An 18,193-nucleotide genomic window follows, 5' to 3' on the forward strand; every position below is an offset into this window, starting at 1 on the left:
TGCATGTAATCATTTTCCTTTGTGTAGATTAATTTTGTGTAGATTAATTTTCATGATAGTGATAAATTGCAATGAGAGGTGAGGTCAGGTCGTGCCGCCGGAAGGAGGGCAAGCAGGGGCCCGCCCCGGCCCGCCCCGGAGCCCAGCCGGGAACCCCAGTAGGAGATCCACAGGGTGAGAGGATCTCCCTTCTCTCCTCCCCCTTCCCCTCCCCTTATTTTTCTCTTATTCACCTTCCTCTCTCTTTCCCCTCTTTTCCCCCCATCTTTGATTTAAATTTGGGTGATGATAATCGTGCCCTGGACCGCAGCCAAACCCAGAGGTGGGTGCTGGTCCACTGCATATCTTCACTGAGCCTATCCCAGTCAAGGCAACTCCCAGGCCCTTGGGGAGGCTTTATTTTTTCTTTATTTTTTTTTTTTTATTATTATTTTTCCTCTTTCCCTTCTCTTCCCTCCAATCTTGCCCTAATTTGTAATTTTCATTATATTTCTTAATTTATTTATATTTTGATAGGAGGGGGAAAGGTTTGGTTCCACCACTCTGCCCCAGCCGCCCCCGTCCAAGGTCCCGCCAAGCCCCAGGGGGGGGCCGGGTACGGACCCCCGGTCCACCCCCCGACCGACCAGCCCGGCCCAACCCCCCACCCCCCATTTTACTATACTTTATTAATCCATCACTATCATGGCAATTGTTATAAATAATCATGTTACTTGTGTTTGTGTCAACCCCCCCCCCCCCCCCCCCCCCCCTTGAAAAAAATAAAAAAAAATAAAATAATAATAATAATAATAATAATAATAATAATAATAATAGTAGTAATGATGATAATAATAATAGCATTAATAATAATAATAACAAATAATAAGATAAAAAAATTAAAAGTAATAATAAAAAAAAAAAAATAATAATAATATATATATATATTTTTTTTCTTAAATAACACGATAATGATAACAGTAATAATTGGTTGGTTGAAAGTGAGTAAGTGAGATAAGCTATGTGATGTGGGAGAGAGAAGAACGAAAAGGGAAAAAGTAAGTAAATAAATAAAACTCTAATTAAAAGTAAGTAAATTAGATAAACTACATGGTGAAAGAACGAAATAATATATACGAATATATATACATATATATATACATATATACATATACACATACATATACATATACACACATACACAAAATAATAACATACAGTGTGAAGGAGGAAGCAATAAGTATAACGTTGAAGATGATGATATGCTAAATAAATAAGATAGACAGACAATAATTGTCTGTCTATCTAATAGTAATAATAATAATACTGCAAACAACAATAATCACAATCAGAAACAAGATCCTACTAATCAGTCGTAGGTATATTTGTACACAGTCAACCAAGCGAGGTTAGTAATGATAATTATGAATGTAAACATGGAGAAATACTGATAATATTAACGATAAGAGAGGGATAAAGTAATTCTATTATTTAAAAAAAAAAAAAAAAAAAAAAAGTACGAGTAATAGAAATAATATTTAAAGTAATTAGTAAATAAATTGTATTTTAATTAAGAAGAATACGGGCCAATGAGACAAGGGAAGGAGAGGGAAAGAGAGAGGGAAAAAATAAGTCAATCAGAAAATAAATAAATCCAAAAATTTAATTTAAAAAAAATAAAAAAATAAATAAAAATATATTTTTTTTTTATAATAATAAATAAATAAATAAGAGGGAAGAAAGTAGGAGTAAATGATGAAGTGTGTGTGTGCGTGTGTGTGTGTTTTCTTTCTTTCTTTTTTTTTCTCTCTCTGTATATATTAAACTGTGATGTGTTTTACGGTGTTAGGAATGTGCGAGGGATTGGTATAATTACCGGCCCAACAAGGAGAGGAATGGGGACCATCTTTCAGTGAAGACTGTTATTTTGTTATTATTGTAAGCGGTGATTTTTTCCATAGCAATATGTTCCAGAAGAAGGTTGATCCAATGGTTAATGTTTATTGAGTTTTTTGATTTCCAATTTAGGAGGATTATTTTCTTAGCGACAGTTAGAGAGGTGAGCAAGCTATTCTTGTATTTATTTGGTATGGTGATTAATGAGGTGTCTCCTAGTAAACATAGCTGTGGAGATGAAGGGATTCTGCAGTCTAGTATGGTGGAGAGGTTTATTGTGACAGAGTTCCAGAAGGAGTGAACCGGTTGGCAAGCCCAGAGTGCGTGAAAATAATTATCTGATGTTCCTATTGTACATTGTGAGCAAATATCTGTTGTTGCTAATCCCATTTTGTGCATTTTGTATTGTGTGATATGTGTTCGGTGGATGATTTTGTATTGAATTAACATAAGGTTTGTGTTTGATGTCATGGCAAATATGTTTTTATTTATGTCTATCCAAAATTCTGGTGAGGGAGAGATGTCCAAGTCTGTGTTCCAGTGGGCTATTGGGAGTGTTATTGAGTTATCCGGGGCTGATATTAATCGGTATATTTTGGAGGTCAGTTTGTTTAAATTTGTAAATCGCATTATGTTGTCAATTATTTCCGGGGGTTCAAGTGGGTTGTCAGATATGTTAATTTTGGATTTGAGTATGGATTTAAGTTGTAAATAATTTAAAAACTGGTTTCTGTCAATCCCGTGGTTCTGTATGAGGTCCTTGAAATCTATAAACTGATTATTGTAAAAAAGATGTCGGAGATGAGTGATACCTTTTTGTGCCCATGTGTGATAGTGAAGAGGATTGTTTCGGAGTTGAAAGTCCGGGTTGTGCCATATTGGTGTGTGTTTGCATGGTGCTGGAGTGGAGTTGGAGATCTTAAAGGCCCCATGCTGTGCACTTTTCTCTGGGTTTATTTACCTGCTGATATCCCTAACAAGATGTATCATTGGTTTTGAGTACCTGTGATCTGCTTAATATCGTTATACTGCCCCTTTCTGTTGCCTCTTTCTGGAGCTCTAGCAGGCACAGGTCATTTGGCCAATCAGAAGAGAGAATGAGAACCTCTCCTCTGATTGGCTGACTGTTTTTGAGTGGCATGTGGTCGGGCCAATCACAGGCAAGTAACTGAAGCCTAAGCTGCATTCATAAAAATTGAAAAATAACAACTGGTCACGGTGGGCGGAGTTACCTTGTGTGTGACATCACAGAAAGGAGGAAGTGCTATCAGCTCGTCTTAAAGAGACAGTTCCTACAAATGGGCGGTGTGCGTTTCTCCGTTTATGACCAGTTTGATGCATGAGGCAGTATATACGTGGCCCAGAGACCTCCCCAAGCACCAAAAAATAACCAAAATCACATTTTTCATGCCATGGGGCCTTTAATGATTTTCCACCAGGCTGTCAGAGTTGTGGCGATAACTGTGTTTTTAAAGCAGGGATGTCTTTTGATGGTGGTATTCAGAAAAGGTAAGTCTGCAAGTGAGATGTTTTGACAATAATGCTGTTCTAAGTCTGACCATGAAGTGTTGTGGTTGGTTTGGTGGATCCATTTTGCAATATATTGTGTTTGGTTTGTGAGGTAGTATGAATAGAAGTTTGGTGCATCTAGGCCACCTTGGGATTTATTTTTTTGTAAAGTAGATAGTTTAATTTTTGGTTTCTTATTTTTCCAATAAAAATGAGTAATGCTAGAGTCTATGGATTTAAACCAGTTATGTGTTGGTATGATGGGTAGCATTGAAAAAAAGTAATTAATGTGGGGGAGTATCTTCATTTTGACTGTGGCTATTCTTCCTAGTAGTGAGAGTGGTAAGTTCATCCAGCGCTGTAGGTTGTCTTCTATTGTTTTTAGTAATGGGTTGTAGTTAAGGTGAAATAACTCTGACAGCCTGGGGGAAATGTCAATACCTAAATATCTAATATTCCCAGTATGGAGTGGAAGTGAGAGTGTTGGTCCTGCAGAATCCCAAGCATCTTCCGATAGTGGTAATATGGTGGATTTGTTCCAGTTTATTGTATAGTTGGAGATTTTAGAAAATGTATTAATAAGATTAAAGGTTTCTTTTATTGATGGTAATGGATCCTGTAAGTACAACAGAATGTCGTCTGCGTAAAGGCTTATTTTGTGTTGATGGTTTGTAGTGTTGACTCCTTTAATGAGGGTGTTGTGACGTATGGCGGCAGCGAGTGGTTCTATAAAGATAGCAAATAAAGATGGAGAGAGTGGGCATCCTTGCCTGGTGCCACGGTGGAGTGTGAAGCTGTGTGATGTGATCCCGTTTGTGGTGACAGTGGCTTTAGGTGAAGTATATAGTGTTTTAATCCAATGAATGAATGGTTCTCCGAAGCCAAATTTGTGTAGTGTATGTAGTAAAAAGGTCCAATTTACTTGATCGAATGCCTTTTCTGCGTCTAACGATACGATTATTGTTTTGGTTTGAGTTTGTTGTGCCAGGTTCATGATATTGAATAATCTTCGTGTATTGTCGGAGCCGTGTCTTTTTTTAATGAATCCTGTCTGGTCGGGATGTATTAGGGTGGAGATAACTGTTTCTAATCTGATGGCTAGGGCCTTGGTGATAATTTTTAAATCGGTGTTTATAAGTGATAACGGACGATAGCTAGAAGGTTGCGTTGGATCTTTATTGGGTTTGAGTAGAACTGATATAACAGATGTATTCATATGGGAAGGAATTTGTGATGTATTTTGAATTTCTAATGTTAATTTATAAAATAGGGGGGATAATATATGCCAAAAGTGTTTATAAAATTCTGGGGGGAAACCGTCGGGTCCAGGTGATTTATTATTGGGCATCTGAAGTAGTGCTTTGTAAAGTTCATCTAGAGTTAATGGTTTATCAAGTGTTTCTGCATCATGTTTAGATAGTTTGGGTAAATCCAGATTATTAAAGAATGATTGTATCTCGGATGGTTTGGGGTCTGTATTTGAAGAGTATAGGTTAGTGTAAAACGATTGAAAAATTTTATTTATTTCTTGGGGGTTTTGGGTAGTTTCACCCGTTGAGTTTTTTATAGTTGAAATTATTGCTTTCTCTTTTTTACGTTGCAGTAGACTAGCTAAATACTTGCCTGGTTTATTGCTATTTTCAAAGTTATCATATTTGAGTTGTTGTATCAAAAATTGTGTTTTTTTGTTTATGATTTCATTTAGCTGAAATTTGGTGCTATCTAGTTCCTTTTTTAATTGTTCGTTGGGGTTGACTGAATAAATGTCTGTTAGTTGTTTAATTTTTTGTTCCAGATGTTTTTCTCGTTCTTGTTCTTTTTTCTTCTTGTTTGTTGAGTATGAAATTATTTGTCCTCTAATTACTGCCTTACCGGTTTCCCATAGTACTGATGTTGAGATATCTGGGATGTCGTTCACTTCCAGGAAGGATGCCCACTCTCTCTGAATAAAAACAGTGAAATCAGAGTCTTTGAGTAATGATGTATTGAAGCGCCAACGGGGAGAGTGTTTTACAGCTGAGTCAATTTTTATGGAGATGGATACTGGAGCATGGTCACTGATTATAATTGGATGTATAATGGTTTTAGATACCTTACTTAGAAATGTATTACTGATCAGAAAGAAGTCTAGTCTTGAGAATGATTGATGTAGTGGAGAAAAGTAAGTGTATTCTCTTGATGATGGGTTGTTCAGTCTCCAACTGTCGCCAAGACCAAAATCTGTCATATATTGTTTTATTAGTTCAGTAGAGTGCCATGATCGTGAATTGCCTGCCCTGCTTGATCGGTCAATTGTAGGATTAATTACTGTATTAAAATCGCCGCCAATTATAATATCTGTAGATTCCTGTAGTGTGGAGAAAAATGTGTTAAAGAAGGATGGGTTGTCGGAATTGGGACCGTATATATTTGCAATTGTGAATTTTTTGTTGTATATGGACGCAGTAATTATGACGTATCGTCCTTCTGGGTCAGTTATCGTGGAATGGTGGATCAGAGGGATTCTTTTGTTTACTAAAATGCAAACACCTCTTTGTCTACTGTTGTAATTGGATGCGAAAGCTTGATTGAATTGTTGAGATTTGAGTAAATGTGATTCGGAGTCAGATAGGTGGGTTTCTTGTAGTAAACAGATGTCTGCGTTTAATTTGATTAGATGGTTTAAGATTCCTGTCCTCTTGGGCCGGGTACGAATACCGCGCACATTCCATGTTATTAAGTTAATCGTCTGTATTATGTTAATGTAGGTGGGATTCTGTCAAGATTGTGTCTGTGAGTATGGCTTGTGTGTGTGTGTGTGTGTGTGTGTGTGTGTGTGTGTGTGTGTGTGTGTGTGTGTGTGTGTGTATGTGCGTGTGTATACAATATACAAAATGCAAAATAGTACCAACAATACAGTGGCATGAGACAAACTTGACACAAAAGTGAATGTGAAGACATAAAGTGAAAAAGGGGAAGAGAGAGAGAGAGAGAGAGAGAGAGAGAGAGAGAGAGAGATTTTTTCTGATTTTTTTACTCGTTCTTCCGAAGGCGCCGTCCGTCTTCTTGTCAACAAATATGGCCGCTCATTGTGTTTCTATCTCAGACTGGATATTTACAGCCTGCCTTGTTTACATCAGCTGGTGTCAGTGGCGTGCACAGGGGGGGGGGCCCAATTGTTGAAAAATGCGTGCTAAAGTGCCCCCTGGGAGCCAAAACGTGCGTTAAAGTTCCCTCTTGGAAGCCAAAACGCGTGCTAAAGTGTCCTCATGGGGGCCAAAATGTGTGCTAAAGTGCCCTCTTGGGAGCCAAAACGTGCGCTAAAGTGCCCTCATGGGGGCCAAAACGTGTGCTAAGGTGCCCTCTAGGAGCCACAACGTGTGCTAAAGTGCCCTCATGGTAGCCAAAACGTGTGCTAAAGTGCCCTCTAGGAGTCAAAACGTGTGCTAAAGTGCCCTCATGGTAGCCAAAATGTGTGCTAAAGTGCCTTCTAGGAGCCAAAACGTGTGCTAAAGTGCTCTCATGGTAGCCAAAACGTGTGCTAAAGTGCCCTCATGGTAGCCAAAACGTGTGCTAAAGTGCCCTCTAGGAGCCAAAACGTGTGCTAAAGTGCCCTCTAGGAGCCACAACGTGTGCTAAAGTGCCCTCATGGTAGCCAAAACGTGTGCTAAAGTGCCCTCTAGGAGCCAAAACGTGTGCTTAAGTGCCCTCTAGGAGCCAAAACACATGTTAAAGTGCCCTCTTGGAAGCCAAAACACATGTTAAAGTGCCCTCTTGGAAGCCAAAACACATGTTAAAGTGCCCTTGGAAGCCAAAACGTGTGCTAAAGTGCCCTCTTGGGAGCCAAAACACGTGTTAAAACAGGCCACATCAACGTTTTTTAGTCTTAGGGTATTGATATTATAAAACAGGCCAAATCAACGTAAAAAAAGGCAACCACCGTGGTCGCCGGCCAAACGCACCATGTCACTACAGTCTCACTCTTGTCATTTTCTGAAACTTGGCAGCCCTGAAAGTGCCCTCTAGGAGCCACATTTAGGAGCCAAAACGCGTGCTAAAGTGCCCTCTTCAGTGGCGAGGACGCGCTATTAGGTGCCCTTTTTTTTCCTTTTCGCCCCTGCCCTTCAAAAAGTCTGTGCACGCCACTGGCTGGTGTTCCTCTTCTACTTCTTCTTCTTCTTCTTGTAAACGTTGTTGCTTTTCGCCAAAATTAATTCGAGGGACTTCACTGAGCAGCCAGTTTAAAGTCACATAACACACTGTTGAAATCCTTTCATTATAACATATAAAAACATTAAAAGACGTTAAAAGACACTTTACATCTAATTATAACGTTTTTTTTTAATGTTCATTCTATTATTGATTATTGCTGCAGCAGGTACAGGTCAGGCTAATTGTTAGCTTAAAAGTATGAGATAGTAGGCTAATCATTTTAAGTTAAAGTTATTGAGATATGTGTTTGTGTTATTTTATTAAACTCTGCTCTACTTCTGAAAGCTCCAAAATGTAATTGTTAGGTTTAACCCCCCAGTGATTATTATTGATTGACTTAAAGGGATAGTTCACTCAAAATTGAAATTTCACTCATTATCTACTCACCCTCATGTCGACTAAGGGTTGGGAGAAGTTTCAGAGTCCTCCGTGCCTTCTCTGAGTTACAGCGGGTCTCGGCACAGCACTGCACTGCCATATGACGGTAGCGAACGGGGCTCATTTTTCTTCGTCCAAAAAGACACACCGAAAAACATCCAAATACCTCCATAGTGCTCGTCTGTAATGTCCCTCTTGTATTGAAGCCCCGACATGAGAAATTGTTCCGAAAAAAAAAAAAATGTTTTAAGCTTGTTTGTATCAGTTGTCTCAGTTCACTGCTTTGCCTGTGTCTGTGCAAATCTCACGCGATTTGCACTGACACCCAGTTCACGGCTCCGCAAATCGCGCGAGATTCCGGCAGAGCAACACTGGGAGCTTCCGCTACAAACAAGCTTAAAATATAGACTTATTTAATTTTTTTCAGAACAATTTCTCATGTTGGGGCTTCAATACAAGAGGGACATTACAGACAAGCACTATGGAGGTATTTGGAAGTTTTTTGGTATGTCTTTTTGGATGAAGAAAAATGAGCCCCATTCGCTACTGTCATACTGTATGGACATGCAGTGCTGCATGGAGCCCCGCTGTAACTCAGAGAAGGCACATAGGACTCTGAAACTTCTCCCAACCCTTAGTTGACATGAGGGTGAGTAAATAATGAAATTTGAATTTTGAGTGAACTATCTCTTTAAGTGATGGACGGTATGAATGGATGAACAGTCTCCTTTCTGACTCCACAGGACGTGATTGAAAAGTACAAGACTGATATGTCAGTGCTGAAGAAGACTCGTGACGAGATGAAGAAACTCTACTCCGACATTCTGGTAAATCCTTGACTTATTATGTCAGTATCTCTGTTGTGCAGCCGCAGAGATGGATGGTGGTCTTCTGCACTACTGTCTGCATGGCCCCTCTTCTATTATTTATGATCTGTTCCCCCCCAACCTCCCTCCTTCACCAGGAGAGTACATAGTATTTTCAGAGGGAGAAATCCCCAAGGTTTTGGCACTATCCTTGAGCTCTTACATGAGGATATAATGTGTCCGGCCAGTGGCGCTGGATTCATTTTAGAGGTGGGAGGGCCATGGAGGTTGGGTTGTTGCGAGGCATAGATTTACACACTCAATGTTGGTGCAATAGTCATATTGTGGCGTCCAGCTGCTGATGAAAAGTGATTTCACTTAATTGTAAAACTGATTTTATCCGCTCGATTGTGTCTGAAGGTGTAATTAGTATCAGACTCAGGTTTTTAACTTCTAATACTTAGTTTTTCTCTCTCTCTTTGTGTCTTGTCCAGGTTAAATTTGGAGAACGGACCGCTCAGGACTCTCAAGAGCTCTTTGAGTTGATCCGTCAGTTCATCCTCGATTTCAAAAAGGCCCACACTGAAACTACATGAATTAGTATGGATGATGTGTTAATGATCACAGATGATCAGTGAAATACTGAAAACCAGCCAGTTTTAGTCAGAGTCATATAAGAACAAGAATATTATTTGATATAAGAACAATAATGGGTAAAATGTTGCTTTTATATTTATATTTTCAGTGTGTTTTATTGTGCAGATATGTGATTTATTGTATAGAGATGAGAAATGTACAGAGACGCCCATGAACAAGAGCTGAAATAAATTAATCTGATCAGTGCAGAGACCGGTTTGACTTCATGTTTACTTTGAGATAAAATCAATGAGGGATATAAAACTTGTCAGGAGCAGCAGCTGGAACAGCTGGAGCTGAGGTGCTTCAGGTCAGAGATTATTCTGAATATGTTGATTGTAGGATTAAGCTCCAAGGACCACATCCAGGGCCGGCCCTAGCATTTTGGTGGCCCTAAACAAGATTTTTGTTTGTGGCCCACTCTAAGCGCAAACACCAAATCACATACACTGCTTAAAACTGCTACCTGTCCAGGTGCAGCTGATCTCCGCGGCGGAGTGTTTTTCTTTTCTTTTCTTTTTCCCGTCACCGGGACCTGTCAGCGGGAGATCGAGCCGGTGTTTCACATCCCTCCATCAGCCGAACCATATCATCGGTGCTGATGGTCATAAAGTCGCGTTCGCAGCAGTAATATGCCTATATGATGAGGCATATTAGGGCCGTGATTCTCCTCAGTCACTTGTGTTTAGTAAACTGCAGGAGCATTTCATGAGATCGCTGGGTTTCCTGACGTGGTCGGTGACACGTGCGTCTGCAGCCTCCATCCACCGGGATGACGCTTATCAATCACAAAATCTATCAATCTATCAATGTCCAGATATTTAATGTTGCCGCCCTCTCCCTGTTCAACGCGGTAATGTCAGTAAAGTCTCTTCTTGGCCGTCTTTCGTGTCTCCATGTCGTAAAAGGGGCAGGGCGACGCCTCTAAAGCAGGAATATATCGGGGCGTGACATTTGAATGACGCTCGTTTTCAGCCGCCGGATTTATCACCACCACGCCGGTTCTACGCTGAAATCAGCAGCGTACACACTTTTAGTAAATCACACGTGACACACTTGCCGTACACTGATATTTACACCAGAATCTACACCAGATCCTGCGCAAGTTTGATAAATGAGGGCCAGTGAGAGGGGACAATGCGTGCACCATGCTCTGTTACTGGCTCTCAAACCCTGGCTGTGAATAACGTAGGTCATCGAGGGCGGGTGTATTTGAAAGAGGAGAGCCGTCCCTCGGTCACGGGAGCAGTTAAACCGCGTTTCTACGGCGTAAAATGACCGAAATATAAACAAAAACATATCAAGACTGTTGCGTAAACGCGCGCGCCGACCGCAGTGTTAAAATGACTTGAATTGAATCCCAGTACCTTCTGATCATGTGGCCCCACCTGTCGGCTGAGGCCCTAAACAACCGCATAGAGTGTTTATGCCAGGGGCCGGCCCTGACCACATCTGTACATCTATAACCTTCTCCTGTACATCTGCACATCTGTACACATCTGTAACCATCTTCTGTACATCTGAACTTTTGCACATCTGTAGCGTTCTGTACATATGTATATCTGCACATTTGTAGCCTTCTTCTGTACATCTGCACATCTATAGACCTGTAGACTTCTTCTGCACATCTGTAGCCTTCTTCTGTACATCTGTAGCCTTCTCCTGTACATCTGTAGCCTTCATCTGCACATCTGTAGCCATCTTCTGGCAGAATCCCCTGTCAGGGGGGTCTTCAACTCCCACCTCCGGGAGAGCTTTGGCCTTGGCTGGCTCGGGGGACTCCCGAGGCAGCCGACGGGTACTGGCAGGCCAAGCGTGCTGCAGCCCGGGCGGTCGCGGAAGCAAAAACTCGGGTCTGGGAAAAGTTCGGGGAGGCCATGGAGGAGGACTACCGGTCGGCCTCGAGGAAATTCTGGCAAACCATCCGACGCCTCAAGAGGGGGAAGCAGTGCTCCGCCAACACTGTTTACAGTGGAGGCGGGGAGCTGTTGACCTCAACTGGGGATATCGTCGGGCGGTGGAAGGAATACTTCGAGGATCTCCTCAATCCCACTGACACGCCTTCCGTCGAGGAAGCAGAGGCTGAGGACTCAGAGGTAGATTCATTCATCACCCAAGCCGAAGTCACTGCGGTAGTCCAGAAGCTCATCAGTGGTAAGGCACCGGGGGTGGATGAGATCCGCCCTGAGTACCTCAAGTCTCTGGATGTTGTGGGGCTGTCATGGCTGACACGCCTCTGCAGCATCGCGTGGCAGTCGGGGACAGTGCCTCTGGACTGGCAGACCAGGGTGGTGGTCCCTCTCTTCAAAAAGGGGGACCGGAGGGTGTGTTCAAACTATCGGGGGATCACACTCCTCAGCCTCAAGGGGAAAGTCTATTCCAGGGTGCTATGATGATGGGAATTAAATAAACTCTGGAGGAGGTGACAACTTATTTTAGTAAACACTGACAACTAAATACTTGCCTCCTCAAGTTGCAGTGGCAACCTCCGAGCTTCAGACGAGAGCCACAGCCAAGACTAATTCATTATTCAAGGACTCTGATATCTTTGCAGTTACAGTAATCAACTTCTGACCACTGTCTCCCATTGTTATGGAGGGATGTTGTGCTGTGTATGTGTATGGTGTGTTAATAAATAGATCAACAGCATTTCAAAAAACAATAAATGCCTTTTTCATGTTTTATTTGGTTTCCTGTATGATCTGTCTGAGTTTGAGTCAATCACCACCTGGTTTATGCCAGTACATTGTAACTCACTGCTCCTCTTTTTACTCAGTCACTTTACTGCCCTATTTAGACCTGAGCAACACATTTCATTAACTTCATGTGAGAGTAGGTTTACAAATGTAAAAAAAAAAAAAGAACCTTGAACCTTGTAACTGTAAACAAGTGACGTGTCAGAGCTGGTGCGGCTTCTTGGTAATCGAGAGTGAAACTTATTGACATTCACAACAGCCCTGGAGGAGAGATGGCACAGCAAATGTTTCAGCTGGATCAGGAAAAACTGAGCTGCTCGATCTGTCTGGAGCTGCTGAAGGTGCCGGTGACTATTCCCTGTGGTCACAGCTACTGCATGAGCTGTATTAAAAACTACTGGGGGGAGGATGATCAGAAGAAGAAAAAGAAGAAGAACTCATGCAGCTGCCCACAGTGCAGAGAGAGCTTCACACAGAGGCCAGCACTGGTGAAAAACACCATGTTTGCAGAGTTAGTGGAGGACCTGAAGAAAATAGGACTTCGAGCTGCTCCACCCGATCACTCCTACGCCGCACCTGGAGACGTGGCCTGTGACTTCTGCACCGGGAGGAAGCTGAAAGCCTTCAAGTCCTGTCTGGTGTGTTTGGCCTCTCACTGTGAGCAGCACCTTCAGCCTCACTACGACGTGGCTCCACTGAAGAAACACAAGCTGGTCGAAGCATCCTCGAAACTTCTGGAGAACATCTGCCCTCGCCATAATGAGGTGATGAAGATTTTCTGCCGCACCGATCGGCAGTGTATCTGTTACCTCTGCTCCATGGAAGAACACAAAGGCCACGACACAGTCTCAGCTGTAGCAGAAAGCGCTGAGAAGCAGAAGGAGCTCGGGGTGAGTCGTCGAAAGATCCAACAACGACTTCAAGACATAAAGAAAGATGTGAAAGTGCTTCAACGGGAGGAGGAGGCCATCAATCTCTCTGCCGATAAAGCCGTAAGTAACAGTGAGAAGATCTTCGACGACTTGATTCAACTCATTGAGAGAAGAAGGTCTGAGGTGGAGCAGCAGATCAGATCTCAACAGAAAACTGAAGTGGGTCAAGTCCAAGAGCTGAAGGAGAAGCTGCAGCAGGAGATCACTGAGCTGAGGAGGAAAGACGCCGGTCTGGCAAAACTGTCGCATACAGAGGATCACTTCCACTTCCTAAACAACTACCACTCTCTGTCAAATCTGAGTGATGCAATAGATGTACTCAGCATCCAGCGACCACATTTCGAGGAAGTGACAGCAGCGTTGTCAGAGACCAGAGATAAACTTCAGGCTGCCTTCAATGAGAAGCAGACAAAGGTCTCTGGAGTTCATGAGCTGATGCAGCATCATGAACCCCAAACCAGAACTGATCTTTTGGCTTATGCTTGTTATGTTACACTGGATCCATTCACTGCAAATACATTTTTGTCACTGACTAATGGGAACAGAAAGGCAACACTGATGAGTGAGGAACAGATGTTTTGTATTCACCCTGAACCGTTCATTCAGTGGTTTCAGGTCCTGAGCACAGAGGGTCTGACGGGACGTTGTTACTGGGAAGTGGAGTGGAGTGGTCACGTTTTTATAGCTGTCGCCTACAAGAACATCAGCAGAGCAGGGACCAGGAACGAATGTGGGTTTGGACTGAATGACAGATCCTGGGCATTACACTGTCGCAGTGGTGAATATCAGTTCATACATAATGGTATTATTACTCCCATCTCAGGGCCGCTGTCCTCCAGAGTAGGCGTGTACCTGGATCACAGGGCAGGAACTCTGTCTTTCTACAGCGTCACAGAAACCACGACTCTGCTCCACAGAGTCCAGACCAGGTTCACTCAGCCTCTTCATCCTGGATTCTGGCTTCCCTCGTTTTCTCCTGGAGACACAGCTGAGTTGTGTCAGCTCAGGTAGACTGGAGTGTTTAGTGTGATTCATCCATGAGGCTGCGCAGTGGACTGTATGTTTGGTTTGTCTGCAGCAGTCTTGGGCAGTAACATGTTACTGTAATGTGATTACTTTTTTTCAACTTTACTTTTTTCAACGGAGTAATATAATGGTTTATAATTTCTAAAATAGTAATTAGATTGTAGTTACAACCCCAGGTAAATGTCACCAATGCCAGTCTCTACGCTGCTTTCACTCACGCACCCGTCCTGAGATGCACCGTGTCAGTCTGCCCTGCCTGACCTGATAGAGGTTGTGTTTTTTTGTTTTTTGAGGGAATGGAGTAACTAGTAACGTAACTCAGTGGTTCTCAAACTTTTTTACATCAAGGACACCTAAATCGACACAAATTAGACCACGGACCCCCATTGGACAAAATTTTGAAGTAAACATCAGAAATACACAAATATTTACATTGAGACTGAAGAAGATTACTTTTTTAGTCAATGTACATTCAAGTTAGGGCCAATGGCATTCATTTTTGGAAATATTGTGGAGAATTTTCTGGAAAACAATTCTCAAAAAACAATTCTTGAAAAAAGTCGGAAAAGTTTTTTAAAAATTCTAGAAAAAGGAGTACCGTAAAATAAAAAAAATTAAAATTATGATTTCTCAAAAAAAAGTTTAATATTTTTTCCCAGGAAAACATGGAAAATTTTCTCAAAAAAAGTTTTAAAAAATTCTAGAAAAAGTGGTTAAAAAAAAAGAAAAAAAAGATGATCTCTCAAAAACAAGTTAGAAATTTTCTAGAAAGGACCCCATTGAACGCCACTTTGAGAACCACTGATGTAACTAATTAATTAGTGACAATTTTTTTAAACAAAGTAATCAGTAAGTAAGTAATCTTTATTTGTATATAGCACTTTTTGCAATTATAATTATAAAGTGCTTTACAAAAAAAGTGCAGAGTGGCAAATGGCTCAATTTGAAATAACACAACATACATCAAAAAAAAGAGAAAATATATAAATATACATACCGATAATCAGATGTGATGTGATTACTTTTAAAATGAGTAATCAGTAATCAATAATTTATGTACTTAGCCCAACACTGGTCCACAGTGATACAGATAACAATGAAATTGTGAAAAAAATTTTTTTGAAAATTTGCACTCAGCATGTTGATACATGATGGACAATGGAAAATGTCCCAATGTCACATTGATCACCTGCCAGATGTTTGTATCATGAATATGACTTGTATGATTTGATGTTTACACTGATGTTGTATGGACCACAGATTGTGCTGCCGCTGTGGTTGTGATGATATTATCAAACTCACTTTACTTTCATTTATGGAGAAAAAAACACACAGCAATGTAAAGTAAATTAACAAATTGTCAATCAAAAAAAATGTATGGAATTAAGATTTTCCTATATTTTAAAATATAATCTATAAAATGTATGTTGAAGTGTTGTTACTTGGTCACAATTTTAGGGAGCAGTTGTGAAGATTTTGTACAAATAAATCATTGAACAGTCACCATTTGAACATCAAAAAAATAAAACACTCACAAAAATGTTTTGCTTTGATATGTTTCTTTTCTTCTTAAGATCATGGGTCAAATATGAGTTCATGAGGAGATTGATGATGGAAATTAAATATACTCTGGAGGAGGTGACAACTTATTTTAGTAAACACTGACAAGGAAATACTTGCCCCCTCAAGTTTCCGTGGCAACCTCTGAGCTTCAGACGAGAACCACAGCTGAGACCAATTGATTATCTAAGTCACTTCTCTGATATCAATGCAGTTAATCAACTTCTGACCCCTGTCTCCCATACATTTATATCAAGTCTCTGTCAAACACAACCACATGTAACGTTCTCTTATATGTCTTTGTGTTGTATGTTTTTTACCTTTATGTGATTCTATGAGCTGCAATCCAAATTGCCCTTTGGGGACATGAAATAAACTGAACTGAACTGAACTGAACTCCTATGACCATATAGATTATGGCAATTGGCAAATTTGCCAAAATGTTGAACTATCCCTTTAAGGTCGTGCGTTTGATTCCCATGTTGACAGAAATGGCACCTCCGTGGCAGTCTCAACATTTTCTCCTTGTGTTTGTAATTGTGATCCTTCCTCCACTTTGTGAGCTACAGCAACATGTTTCGCCTCATGCAACCACCAACAGTCCTGTTTACATTCTTCATTTGACTGTGATGGAGAGCGGCCTGAAGAGCACAGAGGGGACTTCTGTGGAAACAGCATCTCTGAGTCTTCTCACTAACTTTCCCTCTGATGTTGTGTTTGATGTCAACAAGCTCCACCTGCTCTAAAGCAACACTTAAACACCACCGGCCGACCTTCAGTCTCCACTCAGGAGCTGCTGTGGAGTTAACATTATTGAAGAGGTTGTTGTTGTTTAGTTTCAACATAGCTCCAGCAGCAACGTGTGGACGCTCCGCTTGCTGAACTGTAAATACTTTATTTACTTCTTCAAACACAGGATTTCATCCAGCGCCGACATGTTCAACACAAATCAATGGTCAGAAATAATGTAAAAGGGAATAAAAATATTGTGCACAGGTTGTTAAGGAAGCTGAAGTTATATAGTTTAGTTATGAATACATTTCGTCTTGTCTTTTTGGATAAACAAATTCCTTGCACACTTCACTGTATGAAGCAGATACTTCCTGTGATAATTTACATTGTTGCCAAGAGACTGAAATTTTGTTACAAGCAGCAGAGCAGAAGCTGTGGCCATAAGTGGCTGTTGTTGCTGCTGCTGGAAATACTGTTGGTAAAGTCATCACATAGGAGGTTGACTAATTTTCAACATGCACAAACAATACAATACATACACATACAATGGTGCTTTTATGAATTAAAGGATCACAAAGGCACGAGAGCTCAAAAACACTGCAACTTAAGAACTTAAGAGAATAATGTTCGTGCAAATACACAAACGTGCTGCAAATTCAGGAAACATCTTTACGGGGTGATCTACAAGATGAGCCACCGAGGTTCATCACTGTTTACCGTCCCCTGGAAACACCTTTTGTTGTGTTGTGTGACACATGCCGCAGATTCACACAACACAACAGAAGTGTTTCAAGGGGAAAGTAAACAGTGATGAACCTCGGTGCTCCGGTGGCTCAGCCCACACTGTCCTGATCACAGCGGTCCTTTGCTTCATGTCGCCCCCCTGACTTCCTGTCTCTCATGCTGTCCTTTCATAATAAAGGCATAGAAAGGCCAAAAAATATATCTAAACAAACAAAAGCAACAACAACAACAAAAAAAACACAGTGATGAACCTGACTGCGAAATGAATAACAAATGCACTTTAAAAATGAAAAGAAAAAAATCACAACATGCAAACGCACAAACAAACTGCAGATCCACACTCTTACAGTCTTTGTTGCTGAAACAGAGACAGATCTGGAACAAAGTTCATTTTTTGCCATCAAAATGTTCAGAAGAGATGTAGCTTGAGAGAAATGACTCCAATATTTACTTCTGTGATCAACCATAATCACTGCTCATTGGAGTCAATAGACTCAAGATGCTGCTGCTGATCTCCTAAAGGGACGGGGTCATGGAGAAACCGCATGTAACACAGGAAACTGACTCTTCGTGGGGCGTCGTTGGCTTCGTGTCACCCCCATCTCTATCTCTCCCCTAACTTCCTGTCTCTCACACTGTCCTTTCAATATAAAGGCGTAAAAAAGCCAGAAAATTTAAACAAACAAACCAAACCAAAGTGATGAAACTGGCTTTGACTTCAATAACAAATGCACTTTGAAAAAGAAAAGTAAAAAAATCACAACATGCAAATGCACCGCACACACACAAATGGCAATTGGTTAGACTTGAACATGGGCTGTTGATGTCAGGATCCCACCTCCACCTCTGTATCCACTGTGTGAGCGATTTTATTATAGAACTGAATCTGTTTTGTGTGATTTTTTTGCAGCATGTGTTAAGTTCACAGTGTGTTTGTGTCTGTACATGACCTCTGACCTCTCCGGGCCACCATAAAGCACTCTGAATGACTCTATATACACACATTTAAACTTGCCTTTAAAATATGTCGATGATTGACTTTATCACTACGCTGGTCTCTCCTTCTCTTCCTTCTCTCTCCTTCTCTCTCTCTCTCTTTTCACCTCTG

At 41.1% G+C, this 18,193-nt stretch overlaps 2 protein-coding genes across 2 annotated transcripts in view; both read left to right on the plus strand.

The window, feature by feature from the left end:
* Positions 1-9,355, plus strand: part of LOC310987180 (E3 ubiquitin/ISG15 ligase TRIM25-like) — a gene marked incomplete at both ends in the record, with an annotated part of 28,200 nt that extends 18,845 nt beyond the window's left edge. Inside the window, 2 exons of the mRNA XM_083973374.1 lie at positions 8,697-8,780; positions 9,254-9,355. Of these exons, the coding sequence (XP_083829500.1) occupies positions 8,697-8,780; positions 9,254-9,355 (186 nt within the window). The remainder of the gene's footprint in view (positions 1-8,696; positions 8,781-9,253) is intronic.
* Positions 9,356-12,363: 3,008 nt separating this feature from the next.
* Positions 12,364-14,034, plus strand: LOC310987288 (tripartite motif-containing protein 16-like; the record flags this gene model as incomplete). Its single annotated transcript, XM_083973478.1, has 3 exons — positions 12,364-13,437; positions 13,630-13,753; positions 13,847-14,034. 3 exons carry the CDS (start codon positions 12,364-12,366, stop codon positions 14,032-14,034), a joined length of 1,386 nt encoding a protein of 461 aa, XP_083829604.1.
* Between the last annotated feature and the right edge of the window lie 4,159 nt (positions 14,035-18,193).

Source organism: Trachurus trachurus (assembly GCF_905171665.1).
Source record: "Trachurus trachurus genome assembly, chromosome: 1".
In the NCBI taxonomy this organism is placed as follows: Eukaryota; Metazoa; Chordata; class Actinopteri; order Carangiformes; family Carangidae; genus Trachurus; species Trachurus trachurus.